Source organism: Phoenix dactylifera, chromosome 14 (genome assembly GCF_009389715.1).
Source record: "Phoenix dactylifera cultivar Barhee BC4 chromosome 14, palm_55x_up_171113_PBpolish2nd_filt_p, whole genome shotgun sequence".
NCBI lineage: Eukaryota > Viridiplantae > Streptophyta > Magnoliopsida > Arecales > Arecaceae > Phoenix > Phoenix dactylifera.
In genome coordinates this window covers 17,648,903-17,670,270 of record NC_052405.1, presented here as the reverse complement: position 1 = coordinate 17,670,270, position 21,368 = coordinate 17,648,903, and the positions used below count along the sequence as shown (strand labels likewise).

Genomic DNA, 21,368 nt, shown 5'->3' with positions numbered 1-21,368 from the left:
AATTGCTTAGAGACACCACAAGAGTCTCCCAACTGTCTGGCAAAGAACTAAGAAGTAACAAAGCCTGCAACTCCTCATCTAGGACAAGCTTCATAGTAGTCAACTGATTCACCAAGCCTTGGAAGTCATTCAAGTGTTCTGTCACACTTTTCCCATCTTTATACTTCAAGTTGACAAGCCTCCTAATCAAAGAGGCTTTATTCTGTGCAGTCTTTCTCTCATACATGGCCTCTAATTTCTTCCACAAAGAGAAGGCATTGGTTTCTTGAGCAACATGATGAAACACAATCTGATCAACCCATTGTCTAATTTGTGCAACTGTCTTTCTATTCATTATCTCCCATTCCTTGTCAGTCTTCTCTTTTGGCCTAGCCTCATCTCCATGGATAGGTTCATACAAATCCTTACAATAAAGGATATCCTCCATCCTAGGTTTCCAAATGGCATAGTTGGAAGATGTCAATTTAATCATGCCTCCCATAGAATCCTCCATTCGAGTCACACAAGAATTTTATCAAACACCTTGTAGGCACAAAACCTTGCTCTGATACCACTTGTTAGGAAAGACCCCTTCACTAGATGAAAACTTTCCTATCTTTGTGTGAGTAGAATGAGAATACCACAATAATTAATCAATGTAAGAACCACCAAAAAAACAAACCACAAGAAAGAGACAAGAATTTTTAGGTGGAAAACCCTCCAATATGAGGGGAAAAAACCACCGGACCTAAGTCCACCACAAACCTCCACTATCAACAATAATGGGCTTACAAAGTATCTTCTCTAGGCTAAGCTAGAGGATCACATACATCAAGGATCTCTTCCTTGGATCACAAACAAAGAGTTTATATGAAAAAGAGTTTAGGCTCCAATAATAAAATGGAACAATCTCACCGAGTGTAGGTTTGCACAAGGTTCTTCTTCCTCTTGAAATGCCTTGAATAAGATCTTCACCTCCTCCTTGAGATGGATTCCACAAGCACTTCTCCCAAGACGGCTACCTTCTTTTTTTTTTTCTTCTCATCCACCCTCTAATAGAATAATAAACCCTAACCCCTCTTTTCCCTCTTTTTGTTTCCCCCTTTTTTTTTTCTTTATTTAAATTGCTGGGTCCCACCTCACATAAGGTGGGACTTGGCCAACAATTTTTGATGGGATTGAATGATAATTTTGCCACATTTTGTACACAAATATTAGCAATGGATTCTTTTCCTAATGTTAACAAAGCCTATTCTTTGGCATGTCAAGGAGAAAAACAACAAGCATTGGCTTATTCTAACGTACCTCGTGTTGAAATAGTAGCATTCACCACCAAAGAAGGCTGATCCAACAGTGAGAAGAATATAAGCAAAGACAAAAAGAAACTTTCTTGTACTTATTGTGGGCTGTCCGATTACACTGGAGAAACTAGCTACAAGTTTGTTGGCCATCCTCAAAATTGGGCACCACAAAATCGTATTCAATCAAAGCATGGCAGAACATTAAACCCCAAGAAAATGAGCCTGTTACTCAAGTGTCTTGCCCTTATGCTGTTGTTTTCGCTAATAACATTCCCTACATTGCTAGTGAGGATGCTGAAGCCTCTCATACGCCCAAGTAAACTGCTAGCTAATACAAACAACTTGTTAGAATAAGTGGTTCATATTAAGTGGTATTCTTATTTGAGTGGTATACTGGTATTCTAACGGAGCGGAGCGAAGCGACCGTGTATATTTATCTTTGGAATAATTATATAATATTTTATTTTACCAGGGATGCTGATAGGGATTGAGACTCTAGAGTTAGGGTTTTTTTATATATATATTGTAACCTTTGCTATTTGGTGATAGTGAAAGTTACGGCCGTTTCGCTCCCGTGGACGTAGCCTCTCTTAATTCTGTGTATTGTTCTGTTCGCCGTTTGGATCCTGTATTTTGCCCAATAATTGATATCAGAGCTGCAAAGTTGCAAAAAATTTTGTTTGGGCTGCCGTGGGTGCGGTTCTTCGTGGGGGCGCTTCTCTTTGGGGAGCGTGAGTTCTGCCTTGAAGGCAGCGACGAAACCAAGGAAACGAGAAGAGGTTTCTTCCCTGGGGGTGGGGTTTTTTGGGTTTCTGTCTTCTCTTCCCAGAGTCGGAAACGTGAAGAAGCTTTTTTCTTCTTCACGGTGGGTTCCCAAGCGGAATAATCTCTCCCGTGGGTTCTTAGGTGGCATCCTTCCCAAGCCGTAAACAAAAAAAAAAAAAAAGATCGTGGGTGTTTTCCTTCACGCGAGGAGGGGGTCTTCTGCAAGGTTGGTTTCACAGGAGGGGTTGTTCCAAGCCGTAGGAGGTGATTCACGTGAAGGAAGGAAAAGGGGAGAGTTTCTTCTCTCTCCCAAGTGTTTCACGTGGTGTAGGACGCCTTCCCCAAGGCGTCTTCTTCCCCAAGCACTCTTCTTCCCGTCGCGTGGGCTTCTGGTTGTTTTTGCGGTGGCTCCTGAGAAAGAAGGCTTTTCTTCTCCAACGAAACAAGATCCTTTCCCTTTTCCCGTGTGAGGGTGCCGTGCTCTTGGTGGATCCTGAGAACAGGAGGAGAGGAGAACCCTGATCGGCCGACCGTGGCTGTGCCCCGACCGAGCGAAAAGGAGAACCCAACCCGCCGAGAGCTCCGCCGCAGGTGCCCCACCATTGTCCGTGCGCCGCCGTCTGCTGCGTTTTCACTGCGCCGTGCGACAGATCCGGAAGAGGAGTCTCTCCCGTGCGCGCGTTCTGACCTAGGAGAAGAGGGGGTTTCTGGTATTTTTTATTTTCATCAGATCCTATTTTTCTCTAATTTATTTTGCAAAAAGATATGATTGTAGGGATATCTTCTGCGAAGTTCGATGTGATAAAGTTCGATGGAATTGAAAATTTCGGGCTATGGCAGAGGAGGGTGAAGGATCTGTTAGTATCACAGGGTATGGTAAAGGCCCTATATGGAAAGAAACCAGATGACATGAGTAATGCAGAGTGGAAGGAATTGGAGGCGAAGGTTGTTTCAAATATATGACTTTGTCTGGCTGATGACGTGATGTATCATGTCATGGACGAGGAATCGCTGGCGGCAATTTGGTCAAAATTGGAGAGTCGGTATATGTCCAAATCGTTGACGAACAAGCTCTATCTTAAGCAGAAACTGTATGGCCTTAAGATGGAGGAGGGTGCTGATTTAAGCCAACATATCAACGTGTTCAATCAGATTATCAGTGATCTGCAGCGAGTTGATGTGAAGTTCGAAGACGAAGACAAAGCATTGATGTTATTGCATTCTTTACCCACTTCTCCTACGTACGAAAATTTTGTTACAACTCTGACGTGGGGAAAGGAGACCCTAGAGTTAGAGGACGCCATTGGAGCCTTGTTAGGTTTTCATCAGAGGAAGAAAGCCAGTGCTGAGAGTTCTCAAGGAGAAGGCTTAGTGGTGAAGGGTAACCAGGAGCGTGCAAGAAGCAACACAAGGAATGAATCAAATCGCAGTAAATCTCGGTCTAAATCCAGGAAAAAGAAGAGCATAACATGCTACAAGTGTGGAAAACAGGGTCACATAAAGCGGAATTGTTCGGAAAAAAGGAAGGGTAAAAATGATGACAGATCTGAAGGGTCTAAGTCTGCAAATATAGTGAAAGAAGATACAAAGACAGTGACGGTGACATACTTTCAGTTTCGTCCAGTTCAGATCATCTCGCTGATTCTTGGATTCTGGATTCAGCATATTCCTATCATATGACGCCCAATAAAGATTGGTTTGACACCTACAGGTTAATTAATTCTGGTTCCGTTTTGATGGGTAATGATGCATCTTGCAAAGTCATTGGAATAGGGAATATCAGAATTACTATGTTTGATGGTGTGGTTAGAACGTTGTGTGATGTTAGACATGTTCCAGATTTGAGAAAGAATCTAATTTCATTGGGTACCTTAGACTATAACGGATTTTGTTACAAGTCTCAAGGTGGAGTAATGAAGGTTAGTAGAGGTGCTATGACAGTGATGAAGGGGCAGAAAGTAACAGAGAACATCTACAGGTTGATAGGGACTACTGTTGTAGGTGGAGTTGCTGTTGCAGAGTCTGAGTCTGATAATACAGTCTTGTGGCATATGCGTCTGGGTCATATGAGTGAACGTGGTATGCTGAAACTGCATAAAAGAAATTTTCTGAAGGGTATTAAAACTTGCAAACTGGATTTCTGCAAGTATTGTGTTCTTGGAAAACAGAACAAGATTCAATTCAGGACTGCCACGCACAAGACAGAGGGTATTCTTGACTATATTCATACAGATGTTTGGGGACCAGTCAGAGTAGCATCACGGGGTGGACATACATATTTCGTAACTTTCATTGATGATTTCTCGAGAAAAGTCTGGGTATACTTAATGCAGCACAAGTCAGAAATATTTGTCAAGTTTAAGTTGTGGAAAGCTGAAGTAGAGAATCAGACAGGAAGAAAGATCAAATGCCTCAGGTCAGACAATGGAACTGAATACACAGATTCAAAGTTCATTGAGTTTTGTGAGCAGCATGGGATTAAGAGACGCTTCACAGTACGCAAGACACCTCAGCAGAACGGTGTGGCGGAAAGGACAAACAGGACTATAGCTGAAAGAGCACGGTGTCTCAAGTTAAATGCAGGGCTTGCAAAAAACTTCTGGGCAGAGGCAGTAAATATGGCATGCTTCTTGATTAACAGGTCACCGAGGGCAGCACTAGATGGTAAGGTTGCAGAGGAGGTATGGACAGGTAATAAGATAGATTACTCAGATTTGAGAGTATTTGGATGTCCTGCCTATGTGCATATTCCTAGTGAGGAGAGGTCAAAGCTAGACCCGAAGTCTAGACAGTGTATCTTTCTGGGGTATCAGAAAGGGGTGAAAGGGTACAAGCTTTGGGATTCGAAGGCAAACAAGGTGGTGATCAGCAGAGATGTGGTTTTTGATGAGAAAGCCATGTTGAAAAGTACTCAAGAAGAAGAGAAGCAGATGCCAGAAAGTTGCAGCAGCAATAAGCAGGTGATGCAGGTGGAGTTAGAGAGTTCTGTCAAGGAGAATAATGTTCAGGGTACAGAGACTTCTACCTCAGCCGATTAAGAGCAACATAATATAACCACAGACAGATCCAAGCGTACTATCAAGCCACCAACTAGGTATGGTTTTGAAGATTTGGTTTTCTATGCATTAATCACTAGCAGTGGAGATCTTACTACTTTTCAGGAGGCAGTACACAGCCAGGAGAAGAGTAGATGGATGGGTGCTATGATGGAGGAGATGGAATCTTTAAATAAAAATCAGATATGAAAGTTGGTGGAGCTTCCAGAGGGGAAGAGAGCGATAGGATGCAAGTGGGTGTTCAAGAAAAAGGAAGCAGTATCAGAAAAAGGAGAAAAGTTTAAAGCACGTCTGGTAGCAAAGGGATACTCACAGAAAGCTGGTATTGACTATGATGAGATTTTCTCCCCAGTGGTCAGACACACTTCCATCAGGGTAGTGTTGGCATTGGTAGCATTACGATATGGAGTTAGAGCAGATGGATGTAAAGACAGCTTTTCTTCATAGTGAGTTGGAGGAGCAGATTTAAATGCAGCAGCCAGAAGGGTTTTCAGAACCTGGACAGGAGCGCTTAGTCTGTAAATTGAGAAAGTCACTTTATGGGCTAAAGCAATCTTCGAGGCAGTGGTACAAGCGTTTTGACTCCTACATGATTCGGATTAGCTACAGGAGATATGAGTATGACTGTTGTGTTTATGTGAGGAGCTTTGATGATGGTTCTTTTATTTTTTTGTTACTTTATGTGGATGATATGTTGATTGCTGCGAAGAGTATGAATGAAGTTAACAAGTTGAAGACTTTGTTGAGTAGAGAGTTTGACATGAAAGATTTGGGCGCGGCCAAGAAGATTTTTAGGATGGAGATTCGCAGGGACAGAGATTTCAGAAAATTGTGGTTATCTCAGGGTAGTTATATACAAAAGCTGTTGGAGAGGTTCAGCATGGGTAATACGAAGCCAGTAAGCACACCTTTAGCGAATCATTTCAGATTGTCTACCTCACAGTACCCAAAGACAGAGAAAGAAATTGAAGACATGTCAAAGGTTCCATATGTTAGTGCAGTGGGGTGTCTGATGTATGCTATGGTTTGTACCAGGCCGGATTTGGCGCATGCAGTTAGTGCAGTGAGCAAGTTTATGGCGAATCCAGGGAGACAGCATTGGGATGCAGTCAAGTGGATTTTCAGATACTTGAGGAGTACTACAAACCATGGTATCATGTTTGTCAGATAGCAGGATGATCCTTCAGTCGTGGGGTATGTTGATGCAGATTATGCAGGGGACTTGGATGACAGGAGGTCGACTATAGGCTATGTATTCACTCTTGCAGGAAGGCCTATCAGTTGGAGGTCCATGGTTCAGTCTCTAGTTGCATTATCTACGACTGAGTCCGAGTATATAGCAGTGGCTGAGGCTGCCAAGGAAGCATTGTGGTTGACGGGATTAGTCAAAGAGCTGGGTGTTCAGCAAGGTGGAATTCAGTTGCATTGTGACAGTCAGAGTGCGATCTATTTGGCGAAGAATCAGGTATATCATGCGAGAACCAAGCACATAGATGTAAGGTATCACAAGATCAGGGAGTTGGTTTCTTCCGGTGACATATTGCTCGAGAAAGTTCACACTTCTGAAAATGCAGCAGACATGTTGACAAAATCCGTTACTGCAAACAAGTTCAAGCATTGCTTGGACTTGGTTAATATATCTAGGTGTTAGAGAGGATGTGTTCCAACCTATCAGCGTCAGATGGTGTCCCAGGTTATCTTTTCTCCTAAGGGGTGAATATTCGCCAAGGTGGAGATTGTTAGAATAAGTGCCTCATATTAAGTGGTATTCTTATTTGAGTGGTACACTGGTATTCTAACGGAGCAGAGTGAAGCGACCGAGTATATTTATCTTTGGGATAATTATGTAATGTTTTATTTTACCAGGGATGCTGATAGGGATTGGGACTCTAGGGTTAGGGTTTTTCTATATATATCTTGTAACCCTTGTTATTTGGTGATAGTGAAAGTTACGGCCGTTTCGCTCTCGTGGACGTAGGCACATTGCCGAACCACGTAAATCCCTGTGTTCAATTTCTTCTTCTTCTTTCTCTCTCAATTCTGTGCATTGTTCTGTTCGCCGTTTGGATCTTGTATTTTGCCCAACACAACTCATAAGTCTCCTCAACTAAGAAAAACAATAAGCCAATCTTGCTGGTAAGCGATATAGCAACCATATTTTTCTTGAATTTGGTAATTGGATAATAGATAGTGGGGCTTCAGACTATATGACATCTAATCTCTCAACTATATTCCCAACTTATAAATGAAGCAGAAATTTCAATTTTTGAACACTAGAAACCATAAATAAGATGAGATCTTTTCGATTCTCACAACGGCGAAGAAATAAAGAAAACCCGACTATAGAGTGGGAAAATTCAAAATAGTACCCAGATCTCGAGAAGATGATTTAGATGCAAGATTCTCGGCGCGGAGAGAAACCGTTTCGATGCGATCCAATTCAAATACCAGCGGACATAGTGCACAAGTGTTTCCGAAATCCAAGGAAATTAAACGTTATAGATGTGGCACGTGAAACTCATCAATACGGACAGCATTATTCTCCACAATTTATGCAGCCAATTGGTCCCACCTACGACCACTTCCTCTCATAACATTTGCCCCAATTTTTCCATTGCCATCACTCTCCACTCTCCGCGCTGATGGCTTCTTATCCCATCTTTTCTCTCATCATCTTAGCACTTAGCTCTCTTCTACCATCACTCTCGATCTCCATCTCGCCCTGTGACTTCCCGGCCATCTTCAACTTCGGAGACTCCAACTCCGACACCGGCGGGTTATCGGCGGCTTTCGGTCCTGCTCCCCCGCCCAACGGCGAGACCTTCTTCGGGATGCCGGCGGGGAGATACTCCGATGGACGCCTAATTATCGACTTCATTGGTGCGTATTCATGCCAATTACACTTCCTAGTTCATGATTCCAAGTAACTCTTCCTCTTAATTTATTAGTTCTTTTATATTTTCTGTACAAACTTAATGAGTAGTATCTATCTCCAACCCCTTACTGTGTGATCATTGGTGGAAGAAAGGGTAAGATAGATTGAATGATGCAAACACAAGGGAACAAGAAAAGATGAGGTGTTTTATGAGGAGAGGGCAATGAGCAAGGTTGGGTTCAAAAGGAGACGGCTTCCGACCCACACACGGAAAGCGCCCATGTGACTCTAAGGTTAATCTATGGCCGGTCCCACAAGATGCTGCAATTATTCTTCACTAACCACCGACACTAAGGAAAGCATATCTAGTAGACATCATGTCAATGTTTTGCACCGTGCAAATACAAACGTGATTGAAAACTTGCTCTCGCGAACCACTTCTTATCTCTTTTTCATCTTTACAACCTATCTTTTCAAATTATTTATTGTTTCCGTATAATAGTATGGTGACACCAATGTTACTAAGAAGTTTTTATTTTATTTTATTATTTCTTTTTTCATGAACATCCTTTTAAATATGGATACCCTTCTAAAATTAATATTTATATGTATATCCTTAGAATTGTTATTCTATTCTTTTTTTTTTTATGCTTGTTTTTGTATATGGACCCAAGCCATATTAACGGATACCCTTAAGACGATCGCAATGAAGGACAAAAAAATAATTTCAAAATTTTATTTTATTTTTATTTAAAATAAATATGATTTTTATTAATGGTGTTAGAAGAATTAAATAGTATTTTATGAGGATACAGAATTAAATATGAATTTTAAGAGAGTATTCACATAAATTTGAATTTTTAGAAGGATATTCATGCAAAAAAAATTTATTTTATTTTACAAGAATTTTGAGTGCTAAGCACAGGGGAGTGATCACCAGGCTTTAAATAGTTGTCCAGCAACATGCATATTTAGTCATAAGTGATTTTAAGTTTTTTTGCCACTGTGTATTGACCACCTAACTGGTTCCACCATTTATGTTGTGGGTCTTCAGCCCAAAGCCTGGGACTTCCTTATCTAAGTGCATACCTTGATTCGGTCGGGACTAATTTCTCCCATGGAGCCAATTTTGCGACGGCAGGATCAACGATCAGACGACAGAATAAAACATTATTTCAGGGTGGTTTTAGTCCCTTCTCCTTAGATGTGCAATCCTGGCAGTTCTCTCAGTTCAAATCTAGATCCCAGTTGGCTTACAAACGAGGTAATTACATTGGTTACTGTTAGCTTGCAGTTGATTTCCATTAATTTTGGGATGGAAATGTGTTTTGCTGAAGGGATTAAAACACTTATGGATTTGATTGGCTTCATGCAGGAGGAGTTTTCAAGGATTTATTACCCACTGAAGATTACTTCTCTCGGGCTCTGTATACTTTTGACATTGGTCAAAATGACCTCACTTCGGGCTATTTTGATAACATGACAACTGAGGAAGTTAAAGCATATGTCCCGGATGTTCTCAACAAGTTCACTATAGTTGTAAAGGTATGATCAAGCTGGATGCTATGGTTTCATTTATTTATGTGTTGGTAAAAGAATGCCAATGTCAGCTCCATCCAATAGTCAGACATACACCAATCCAGATAGCTCAGTTACATTAATAACTAGTATGGCCTTTAAATTGAGTTTCTTTTCCTGGATGGTCATGATGGACAAAGACAGTTCTGTTACATTAACAACAAGCAGGAGCCATTAATTGAGTATTTTTTCTAGATGGTGGTCACACTTGACATCCATACTGATCATCTAAATTGTTGGATGTGATCTATTATTTCTAAACTACTTGTTATTAAAAAATTATGTAAGTTGAAGATCTGGTATATCCAATAAGCAAAAACATGCATTAATTGTCTAAATTTTTTGACTGCTCAATACATAGAATAAAGATTTCTAAATTACATAATTTTTTATACTAAGTAATTTAGATGTTACACCTAACAACTTGGTTCATATATGTTGGATCCTCGATCATCGTCCACTCAAGACCAGCCTCACTAGTGCTATTTTGTGGATGCCTACACTAGCTCTACCCTCTGTCTCTCTATATATAGAGCTAATGAAAAAATAGTCACTGTTATAATAAGTTATTTAGTATTATAATTATCTACTAATATAACATTCAATGATCATTATTTGGTACTTGTATTGTTTTGTAAAATAATACTTTATTTTGAAAATTTATTTTATAACTCCATTATTTCCTATTATTATCTATTATAATATCATTATAACGACTGATGGTTAGTTTTAATATAAAATAGCTTCAAAGAACAAAGGATTGGTCAGCTAATGGCAATTATAACTAGTATACCCATCAATATCAATTTCGAAGAGAATCGGCTACAGTGAGATAACTCCATTATCATAACCTAGCTTGGATGTGATGATTCTGAGGCCTACACATACATGCATACATGTATAATAAACATCTGAAAATAGTCATTATCATGCAATGAAAATTACAACCATTGTTTGAGAATTTTAACGATGTTTATCAAAATGAAATATTACATTCGAAATTGAAACTCCAAGTCAGTTGGAATGGTTCTTTTGTTTAATATTATCAAATAACACTCCCACTTTTTTTTTTTAAACTTATGTTATTTTCCATTACAATGATTAATAATTGGAACTAACTTCTCAACGTTACAATTTCTGTTTCACAACTCTATTAAGACATCTCTTTAACTACAACATGGCATGGGTACAGAATATATATGGGCAAGGTGGGAGGTTCTTTTGGATCCACAACACTGGTCCCTTCGGCTGCCTCCCATATGTTTTAGACCGTCTTCTCCTCACGGCAGCTCAGGTGGACCGGGTTGGCTGCGGAGCTCCTTTCAACGAGGTGGCCAAGCTCTTCAACGTAAAGCTCAAGAAGACCGTAAACCAGCTAAGAAAGGACCTGCCTCTAGCCGTATTCACCTACGTGGATGTCTACTCCGTTAAGTACGAGCTCATAAGCCAAGCCAACAAGCATGGTAAGTCTCAAAAGAGTTCCATCTTATGAGCAATTCTATACTATGACTGAATCTTACTGTTGTTAAGAGTTGAGGAAATTTAGAGACATTGAAGCAGGCAACATCTGACACAGGAAGCAAAACAGAAGACTAATGTGTGATGATGGACTGATATTACTTGCAGGATTTGAGCATCCTCTCGTGACTTGCTGTGGGCATGGTGGCAAGTACAATTATAATGCTCATTTGGGTTGTGGAGGGAAGATTACTGTGAACAACACCGAGATTTTGGTCGGAAAATCGTGCGAGGATCCTTCGAAGAGGACATGCTGGGACGGAGTTCATTACACTGAAGCTGCTAACAAGTGGGTGTTTGATCAGATAGTAGAGGGTGCTTTCTCGGACCCTCCAATCCCACTAAGAATGGCATGCAAGAAGCAGCAATGAAAGCATTAGCAGTGTCCGGCCTTTTACTCTCTCTCTCTCTCTCTCGTTGGTGCTAATAATATGCATTATAGCTGATAAGCTGCCTTTGAGAACTTAAAATGCTTCTAATGGGGAAGCAAATAAATTTATGATTTGAATTATGTGAACCGTATGGGATTGTTGGAGGGGACTCATGATTTTTTTGAGTAAAATTCTCAAATTAATTTAAATTAAGATAGTGTTTCTTGGCTGTTGAAGAAAACCATAGCCATGCACATCTATGGCTAAATGTCTTTGGGCTACGTCAAACGTGACCCAACAGCACGTTAGCTATTTGTTTATTACATAATCACTAATACAAATGACCAACAAAAGGATGCTAAAAGGACACCCCCGAAAAAAAAAAGATGTAGATGGACTAATCAAGAGGTTAAATTTTATATTTGGATTGGTTGTCCATCCTGCCCTATGTAGAAAAAATTGGGTATCTTCACATCGGACCTGGTCTATTTGCTCCTCTTCCATTTATAAAAAGCTTCATTGTATCCTTCCATTTGCCACTTGGAGCAGGGTACGGTGATTGGTGGGTTGGTGCATGAGACCTGTCTATCACTTAAGTGACCTCCATGTACCAATCCAATTGCTGCAGGGTCGCCGTGGGGAGAGGAGTGGTGTTGTCAAACTAGTGGACTAGATCTAGTCTACTTGACCGGCCCAGCCACATTTGGGTCACTGCATGTGCGATGCATGTGAGGGTAGCGAGAGGAAGATTCTGACTAGAGTCTTCTTTCTCCCTCGATCGCGATGAGATCGGAAGTTCATTGTGATCTGGAGACTGATCGGATAAGATCGACATCGGCTATTTAATATCCCCTCCTTTCTCCTTCAAGTTCACTCAAGTTTGAGTCACCAATCTTGAACTTCTTCTCCGACCGTCTTCTTTAATTTATCACCGAAAGGAGCTGCCGAACTACCTTACCAGGCTGAGGTAGGCTTCTTCTTGTTCTTCTCTCTCTCTCTCTCTCTCTCTCTCTCTCTCTCTCTCCTCTAGCCTTTTGGCCATAAACCACCCTGATTTGGGCCAGCAAATTGTCGGAAAATCTTCTGAAACAGTTTTGCCCCCTTTTCTTCAGGGTTTCGCCGCTTTCAACCACTGTTGTCGGCAATGACTGTGGTTGAGAGCCATCATGGCCACCTTCGCTCGGAGCTGAGCCACCATCGACTGCCCCCTAGATTTGACAGAAGAGGAGAGATGACTCTCCCCTATTTGGGGGAAGAAGAGGAGAGTCCCTCTCTTCTTTCTCTCTTCTCTCTCTCTTCCTCTCTCTTATTTCTCTCTCTACTTGGACTTTCTCTCTCTACTCTCTTGAGGATAGTTGGATCTAGTAGGGACTCTACATAGTGATTTTAAATTAACCCTCGTGATGGGTCTTGATCCAGGATCGTCGGGCGGTGTGTCAGCCTCCACACTAGCCCTTGTCAAATATTGTTTTATTTGATCACCCCCAATCTCTATTGAGTCATCTGTACCCTAGTCCGAGCATGATTCGATGAAATTACCTTAATCGGACCGATCGGGATGCCGGGCACTCCTACTTGGTCAGCCTACGGGGATGTTGGAATTCTACTTCTCATCTTCTATGCAGACAATAGAATGGGAGAATTAAAATTTCAAGTTAGAGATCATGTATTTTTAAAAGTATCTCCAACTAAAGGGGTACTGCAATTTGAAGTTCGTGGAAAACTCAGTCCGCATTATGTGGGATCTTTTGAAATTCTAAAAAGAGTTGGAGTCGTTGCATACAGATTTGCACTTCCACCTTCACTGTCTGGAGTTTATAATGTATTCCATGTTCCAATGTTAAAAAAGTATATTTTAGATGCAGGCTATATGGTAGAAATGGCTCCTTTGCAGCTTAGAGAAGACTTGATATATGATGCGCAGCCTATACGTGTAGTTGATAGAAAGGAAGAAATATAAAAAAGGCACACTATTTCTTATGTCAATATCCAGCGGAGCAACTACTCAGAACGTGAGGCTACTTGGAAACTAGAGGACGAGATGAAGAAAAAAAATATCCGAACCTTTTTGTAAGCTAAGATATATTAAATTTCGAGGACAAATTTTTTTAAGGAGGGAAGGATGTGAGAATAGGCCCTAAATGGGCCTTATTGGACTGAAGTTGGCAGGCCCAACCGACTTTATCCCATGGCCGAAGGGAGATAAGGGACAGATGATTGCTTTCGCGATCTTCTTCCCCCATCTTCCTCAGCGTGATAGGGACGGAGCTCCGGGGCTGCCGATCGCGGTCAACCACCACGAGAATCATGATGGTAAACGAGCCACGATCCCCTTCAATGCCCTATAAAAAGCCCTCATCCCTCTAAGAACTCCGCCACCCTAAATCTTCTCTCTCCTCCCTCTTCCTCATGCTTCTCCGGTGGCCGACGTGCCACCCCGGCTCAGCACCACTGCTTGAGGCTCTTCCTCTCTCTCTTTCTCTCTCTCTCTCTCTCTCTTTCTCTCTGTGCTTCGAGATCCCTTCTCTTTGTCGGATGCACTGCTGCCACAGTTGCCGCTGGCTGCAACTGTTATCGATTGCTGGCCGTCAACCACCCAGGCCGGCCACCGCCAGACATTTCGGCCTCTCCTCCCTCTCTTCCTTCTCTTCCCCCTTCCTCTTTGTTTCTTAGTTCAACGAGATGAAGAAGAAGAACACCATTTTGGGTCGTGATTGGGTCATGTTCATCTAATTTGGGCCCTATTCATCTATTGTGGGTCGTGTTCATTTTGGGCCGTATTGATTTATTTTGGGCCTTGTTCATCTATTGTGGGTTGGGTTCATTTTGGTCTTTGCTCAGTCATTTTGGGCCCCATCCATCTATTTTGGGCCGTCTTCATTTTGAACCGTGTTCATTTATTTTGGGCTCTATTCATCCATTGTAGGCCGTGTTCAGTCATGTTGGGCTATATTCATCTATTGTGGACTGTGTTTATTTTGGGCCATGTTCATTCATTTTGAGTCATGTTCATCTATTGTGGGCTGTGTTCATCTTTATTTTGGACTAAAAAAAAAAATATTTTCTAGCTCTCCTTTAATCGAGTAGATCTAAATCGTTCTCCTAATCATCCACCACCCGAACCACTCGAACTAGGCCTATGATCAAGATTAGACCAAGACTTGGGCCGAGATTCTCTCTCTAAGCCTCTTTCTCTCTCTAGGCTAGATTTAGGAATCTTAGTTCAAAGCCTTGACTTTCTTTTGCTTAGATCCAAGTTGACTCCTAGGTGGAGGCCCTGATTGTCCCAGTATCCGGGCGATAGACCGGCCTATTACCTCAACCATAGTTAGACTTTTTAAAAATTTGGTTACTTTGACCTTCACCTGATCCAAGTTGAACTCTCCTTGCTCAAACCATCTTAGGCAGTCGAGCACAATAACTTGATCGACCTAATCTGGGGGCAGGAGGTCATTTTCCAATAGTGTTTAATTTTAAGTTCGTTTGATTTCTGGAATGATGTTAAAATTAATATTATTTTAATGATTTCTGAATTAGGATTTAAAGTGAGAAGAGATAACCTAATGCTTCAAAGTATATTTTCTTATTTTTTGGTAAAATATAATTAGTTGATTAAATTCTGATATTTACTTTGTACTTAGCAAAACGGTCAGGTATATTAATAATCATTTTAGAATTATATTATATGTTATGAAATCTGAAAAATGTGACTAGACAAATTATGAAAAATCTATTTTGTATGTATGTATTCTCAGTATGGCTATGATCTGGCTCCGCCAATGAAGATTATTCGTTAGCCCTACTACATTATCTCATAGAGTTTGAATTTGGGAGATCATGACGCCCCCATTGAATATGAGTGTCTATGTGTTCGAGAGTCTCTTAAGGATAGAGGCTGTTTGATTCTACTACCAAGGAACTATAAAATTCCTCTTAGGTGGCCAAGTGGGAGATATTTCATTCGAAAGGAGAATGTAAAGATCACCATGCAAGAATTCTCCACTACCTGAGAATGGTAAGCCTTTTCTCTCACTCCCTCATGGCCTCTCTCTCCCTCTCTCCCTCCTCCGTTTCCTCGGAGTTTCTCTAGATGAAGAGGAGCCCTGTTATTTAGAAACAAATCATAGGACCTCACGTGATTTGTGGTATCCTTGGTGCCAGGGCTCCATTCTAAACAATTGATACTCATAGCATTTTTATCCTACAACTTTATGTTAATATGCGATGGACACAAGCTACCAGATGAGTGATAGGACTACTTTGAAACACTTTGAAAACATTAAAAGTCATTTTGAAAATTTTTAAAGACGAAGAGGTGTGCCTGAAAATTACTTAAAACTTGAGGGGGTGAAACTATAATTATTTCTATTTTTTACTTTCACTTATTAATATTTTTTAGGTCGGTCATTCAAATTTTATTTGTAATTTTCAGTTTGTCTGGATTTATTTGTTATAATTTAGTTCCAGAACTTGAGCTCCAGTTCCTGCTATTGGACAAAATCAAGACCGAAGGGACAAAAGAAATAAACAATACGGTCATAATTCGGATGATGCCAAGCTTGTTACACTTGCATCACCAAAAAAGACATTAAATCATACGATGAACACCATCCCAAAAAAATAATAAAGATAACACCTGCAGTACATTTAATATAAAAAATCAACAAAGTGAAGCACATAATTGACACTTCTGATTATGTTAGAAAAGTAGTGCATTTCAGTCCATTCATCATAAGATGACCTCGGAGAAGGATGGAAATGGGTATATGTTCATTAATCCCTCTCAACACGGAAATTGGAGATTTAAGCTATTTTTAGACCGTCATGGACTATATACTGACCAAAATCTATGCTTTGTTTACTAGTTCAGGCTGATAAAATTTTCAAATCAGCTAGTCAGGCATGACCTCGCTCGAAAAAAGTCTCGAAGAACACATATTATTGCTCACTATTGCCACCCAGCCAAAATTTATCCAATAATAAAATTGCTGAGTGGAAACCATAGCACTAGGTTTCAGCATAAAATCTATCCATTGTCCAAACCCAGTAAGCAAACTAATCAAAAGTGTAACTAGCACTCACTAGGATAAACATACTGGCTTTTCTTTATAGAACACATCTTCACACTCTCACACCTTGAAGGCTATGGAGCTCCTCCTCCTGTCTCATCGCCAACGCCACTCACTCCTTCAGCTGCTAGCCCACCACTTATGATTGTAACCTGTGAAGGATTGGTTTCCTCTCCAGCAAAACTCTCACCAGTGGATGCATTCAATCCATCTCCATCTATTGCACTGGTTACTTGAGCCTGAGTCATTCCATACACTTCAGCACAACTGACAGAACCTCCATGGCCAAGGCTAGCACCTGGATTTTCTCCATACCCATAAAAGCAATCTACATGCCCACCACCTTGGCCATATCTACATTCTTTATCACTCTGTCCTGATAGTGCTTGAATAGGATCTGGACTTCCATATATGCCTCCATATGGATTTGGTGCTATAAAAAAAAATAGAAGTCAGTAAAATTAGAGTAGTTTAAGAACAAGGAGACAATAAGATGAAGCTGCCAAGAGTGCACAAAAATTCTTTTCTTACCATTCGCCAACTCAGTTCGTAGCTTCGCAGCTTCACTAGCCATGGATATCAGGTACCCCTCCATTGCATTCATCTGCTTGACTTTTTCAGCATTCAAGCTCCTTTCAGACCCAAAAGCGGCACTGACCGAACGATGAAGTGAAATTAGTGATATCATCACAAATAAAAGAAAGTAAAGCAATCAGAAACTGATGAAGGGCTTACCATATTCTTTGATAATCCTGTCTTAACCCATCTGTCTCAGCATGCATCTCAGGCAGCTTTCTGATGTCTGTGTAGGCTTTCTGTAGTTCTTCTGTCACACGCTGGATTTTGATGATCAGTTCCTGTTTTTCAGCTACCAGGCTGTGTCTCTCCAAGTATGCCTTCCGTAGTTCCCTCTTCACTATTTCACCATCACTGACATCAGCTTCCGTTTTCCTAATCTTTTCCAGTAGTCCTCTGATCTGCATATTTCTTTCGGTCTGCACACGAGCAACATAAGCTTGCAGCCTCTGCATTTCCTGCTGAGTATAAAGAATCTCCTGTCTCAAGGTCGCATTGCTTGCTATCAGTCCTTGATTTTTACCTACAAGACTTTCTATCTCAGCTGCCTGAGCTGCGATATTTTCTTCGCCCCACCCAGGATAAGAGCGATCATACAGCAACCCAGGAGCCTCGATACGCTGTCTTTCAGATTCTGATGGTTTATGCCCGCTGCTTGCCATGGTTTTCTTGATATATGCTCTTAGACTTCAGGCTGACAGCAATTACCAACTATTCTGCAAGCTATAACAACCGGCTTCCGGCATGGCAGCAACAACTAAAAAAATTTAAGCATATGTTATCATTGTCTGCTGCTTATTTATGAAAGCATGAAGAGAGACATAAGATTTTATATAACCTCAATGCAGATGTTTCTTCTATAATTTCTAGTTTGCATGGCAATTATGCTGTCATGATGCTGAACCTAATGTATTTTAGCACAGATATTTTGCAGATTGTAGTTTGTTTTGATGAGCTTTGGAGGGTTGACCTTGAGATGCTTGGGCTTTTCTCAAACTACTACCTTTCAGGATTACTTTGAGCATTCTTTAAGGTCAATATTTATAGTATTAGGTGCAGGTTCTTACATAAGCTACATGGGGAGGCATGATCTATATATTTTAGCAACAAAGTTAATTGAATAAATTTCTTTCGATCAAAAACTGGTTCTATGGCTGATCGACATAACCGATCTGGAAGTGCTGAAGAAGGAAAATGAAGACTCCGATTCAGAAGTAGGGAATGCCTTTTTCTTGCCGAGCCATGTTTTTGGTAAATTTGGGCATGCTCGTAGGCCTTCATCATCCTGAGTTTTTTTTTTGTGCTAATAAAGCTAGAAGCTTTTCACTATCGGTTAAGATCTTGTCAATCTGTAGACTATACACTAGGTTTTCTGTAGGAGGATCGGAATGGTACACTACACCAAACAAATGGCTGTTGGAGTTGAGGACATCCCTTTTGGCATGAACTCTGTATCTTGATCACATTACTCTGTCTCTCAACAGGATGGAATAAAGATTAACTTGAAATAAAAAACCACTAGCCCAATAACTCATTGGCAAAATACACACACTCCCTCCCCACCCTGACCAAAACCTACTGGCACTTTGTCCCCTCTAATCAGATTCTAGCAAGGCTGCAAATGGCTCAGGTCGACCCATAATCCGACCCGATTTGACCCGCTTAGACCGACCCGACCTATTTTGGAAGACCTGTGGAGCTGAGTCGGATCATAAATTGGATCCGTTCTATTTTCTGGGTCAGGTCTGGGTTTACTGAATTCGGATCCAACCCGACCCATTTGAAATTTGGGTAATTTTGGATTTTCGATCCTACGACCCACTCCGATCCGACCCGACGCGAATTTGTAGAATTTTTTGGGCCCATAGGCTGCAGTTCGAGGGGATGCAAACAAGTTCTGGAGCCATGGATGGGTTGACCCAACTCAGACCCAAACTAGATCCGAATTTTTTGGATTGGGTCCGATTATACATAGACCCAACCCGACTAGAATAATCCGTTAGGTCAAAAATTGTAGCAATGGCCCGACCCAATTTGATCTTCTATTGGATTGGGTCTGAGTCCAAAGTTAGAACCTAAATAAAGAATCAGATTGGGTCGAGATCATTCATGACCCAATCGACCCATTTGCACCCCAAGATTATAGTGCTATTCCTAACACGGGTCCTCGCCAACGCCCATGCTCTGTGTCACAGAGAAAACTAAGGTTTTAAATAACGGTGTCATGAGCATTACGATGGCTACCATAGCAATTTCAGCCTCCCCCATTACTTTATATATATAATAATAGATAGGGAATATAATAACCATTATAATATATTATTTACTATTATATGTCCATTATAACATAAATAATAACCGTTATTTTTGGTTCTACCTTTCTCCAAATAAAATACTATTTTTTCAAAATTTCAATATTTTTGCCCAAGCTTGACCACAAGAGAAAGAGGTCTTCAGCTTGCCTGCACACCTCCTTCGGATCGTCAATTTTTTTTTTTTTTTTGGTACAACGGGACTCACACACTATGTGTGTGGGTGTAACCCATTAGATTAGAAAAAAGTACAGAGCGCAAGAGAGAAGGGACAATCACATAGTTTTCCTAAATAAAACTTCCAAAGTGATGGGCCACATTAGATGCCACCCAATCCTCAGCACTGTTCGTCTTCTTGTAGACGTGTGCAGCCCCAAAGGAGGCGCACTTGCCCAGAATATGACAGATGTCGTGAAGTAGCCGTATCCTACTAGCCGCTTGCCCTCGGCCCTGAATCCACTCAATCACTATGGCAGAGTATCCCTCAAGGAGAATGTCGTCCACATTCAACACCTGTCTCGCATAGGTGAGTCCCTCCCATGCTGCTTTGAGTTCAGCACTTACGACAAACTGATCAGATATCATGCCGACCCTCGGCCGCCACGAATCAAGCCTCCTGGTCTCGGATGACAAACCCCGCACCCTGCTACTCCCATCTGTGTCAATGCGTCCATCGAGTTCACCTTAAGAAAGCCAGGAAGTGGGGGCTCTCATGAGACAAACACTGTCCTAGGCACTACAGGAGATGAATGGGAACCCTAGATTTTTCAGGCCGCCCCAAGGGACGACAATGTGGTGCTACCAATAACCTTCGTCGCATGAAGCAGAGTTCGGTCTACCACCACTCTCAATTGTGCTGCTCTATCCTCAAAGATCCAGGCATTCCTATCAAGCCAGCAATGATAAGCAAGATAGGCCACCATAATTTCCAGCTCCTCGAAGTCGGGCCTTTGTGAGGCATCCCTCAGGAAGAACAAAAATCCTCAGTCGATGACCACCCCTGCTACAACCCTAAGGAAGCCGAGGCGAGCCCCCAGATCTGAACCATCCGAGTAGGCCCAATAGCCTAGGGGAATGCGCACCCCACGTTGAGCCAGCATGCCCCTAGTGGGCAAGCAGCTCTATGCCACCTTTCAGACAAACATGGCCACTCGGGGGGGGAAGGGGGGGTGTGGATTCTCAATTGTTTAACAAATAGACATTGAGGTGAACCCAAGTCTCCACTATTCGGCTTTGTCTCTTCCTTCGCATAGGTTTTCAAGTAGTTGGCTGCGAGGTAATGTTCAATTTTTGAAAGGAAAAAATGCGATCCAAATTTTGAACCAATATTGCAGAAAGAAGCGGTTGCTGGTAGCATCCTTTTTTAATTGTACTAGAATTTTTTTTAGAAAACGAGGTTCAAATTGTCTTTTTCAACTTCTATAAAATTACATATTTTTTGAATTGAACAATTACATCTCTACTTCGCTGACCTAAACTGTTGGATATAATTTACTATCTACAAATAGACTGTATACTAAAAATCATATTTAGAGACTCCTAACCTATGCATCAAATAATCAAAAATTAGAAAGATTAAATAATATTAAAAAATTGGCTACTTGATATATAGGCTAAAGGTGTCTAAATCACATACCCTTTAATATATAAGAAGTTCAAATATAGAAGATCATATCTAATAGCTCAGATCATCAATATGGCACTTCTATCATCTAATTCAAAAAAAAGATGTAACTTTATACAAGTCATATCAAGTGTAACTTGATGTTGACGTATATATGTGTCTACACGCGTGCGCATGCATATATGTATATGCATGCAACCATATAAACACAACTGAAAATGGCATTTCTCAACTCTAAAATCAATGATTGAGAAGCCAAATCAAAAATTCACATTATGAATCATGATTTATGCTATTAAAAATATATAGAAAACAAAATTCATGTATTTTGATGGTCTCCAACC

General features: G+C 40.9%; 2 protein-coding genes across 3 annotated transcripts; one reads left to right on the top strand and one right to left on the bottom strand.

Annotated features, from left to right (window-relative positions):
* The first annotated feature begins 7,627 nt into the window (after nucleotides 1–7,627).
* Nucleotides 7,628–11,589, top strand: LOC103717564 (GDSL esterase/lipase ACHE-like). 2 transcript variants are annotated; one of them, XM_008806007.4, is made up of 5 exons: nucleotides 7,632–7,981; nucleotides 9,031–9,240; nucleotides 9,352–9,521; nucleotides 10,747–11,017; nucleotides 11,181–11,589. In XM_008806007.4, the coding sequence occupies exons 1-5, from the start codon at nucleotides 7,744–7,746 to the stop codon at nucleotides 11,441–11,443; spliced, it is 1,152 nt and encodes a 383-aa protein (XP_008804229.1). In that variant the 5' UTR covers nucleotides 7,632–7,743; the 3' UTR covers nucleotides 11,444–11,589. The 2 variants fall into 2 exon arrangements, with proteins under 2 accessions (XP_017700784.1, XP_008804229.1); XM_017845295.3 differs by lacking the exon at nucleotides 9,031–9,240 and having other exon boundaries at nucleotides 7,628–7,981.
* Nucleotides 11,590–16,586: 4,997 nt separating this feature from the next.
* LOC120113178 (protein FLX-like 2) lies at nucleotides 16,587–17,750 on the bottom strand. Its single transcript, XM_039133992.1, has 3 exons — nucleotides 17,248–17,750; nucleotides 17,044–17,165; nucleotides 16,587–16,945 (listed from the first exon to the last, which is right to left on the bottom strand). Exons 1-3 carry the CDS (start codon nucleotides 17,748–17,750, stop codon nucleotides 16,587–16,589), a joined length of 984 nt encoding a protein of 327 aa, XP_038989920.1.
* Between the last annotated feature and the right edge of the window lie 3,618 nt (nucleotides 17,751–21,368).

Bases quoted from the DNA above. Each gene is read 5' to 3' on its own strand.
- LOC103717564 (XM_008806007.4), top strand. From the start codon at position 7,744: ATGGCTTCTTATCCCATCTTTTCTCTCATCATCTTAGCACTTAGCTCT. The intron at 9,241-9,351 runs GTAATTACATTG...GGCTTCATGCAG, and splicing joins CCAGTTGGCTTACAAACGAG to GAGGAGTTTTCAAGGATTTA. The intron at 9,522-10,746 runs GTATGATCAAGC...GCATGGGTACAG, and splicing joins AGTTCACTATAGTTGTAAAG to AATATATATGGGCAAGGTGG.
- LOC120113178 (XM_039133992.1), bottom strand. From the start codon at position 17,750: ATGGCAAGCAGCGGGCATAAACCATCAGAATCTGAAAGACAGCGTATC. The intron at 17,166-17,247 runs GTAAGCCCTTCA...TCGTTCGGTCAG, and splicing joins CAGGATTATCAAAGAATATG to TGCCGCTTTTGGGTCTGAAA. The intron at 16,946-17,043 runs GTAAGAAAAGAA...TTTTTTTTATAG, and splicing joins ACGAACTGAGTTGGCGAATG to CACCAAATCCATATGGAGGC.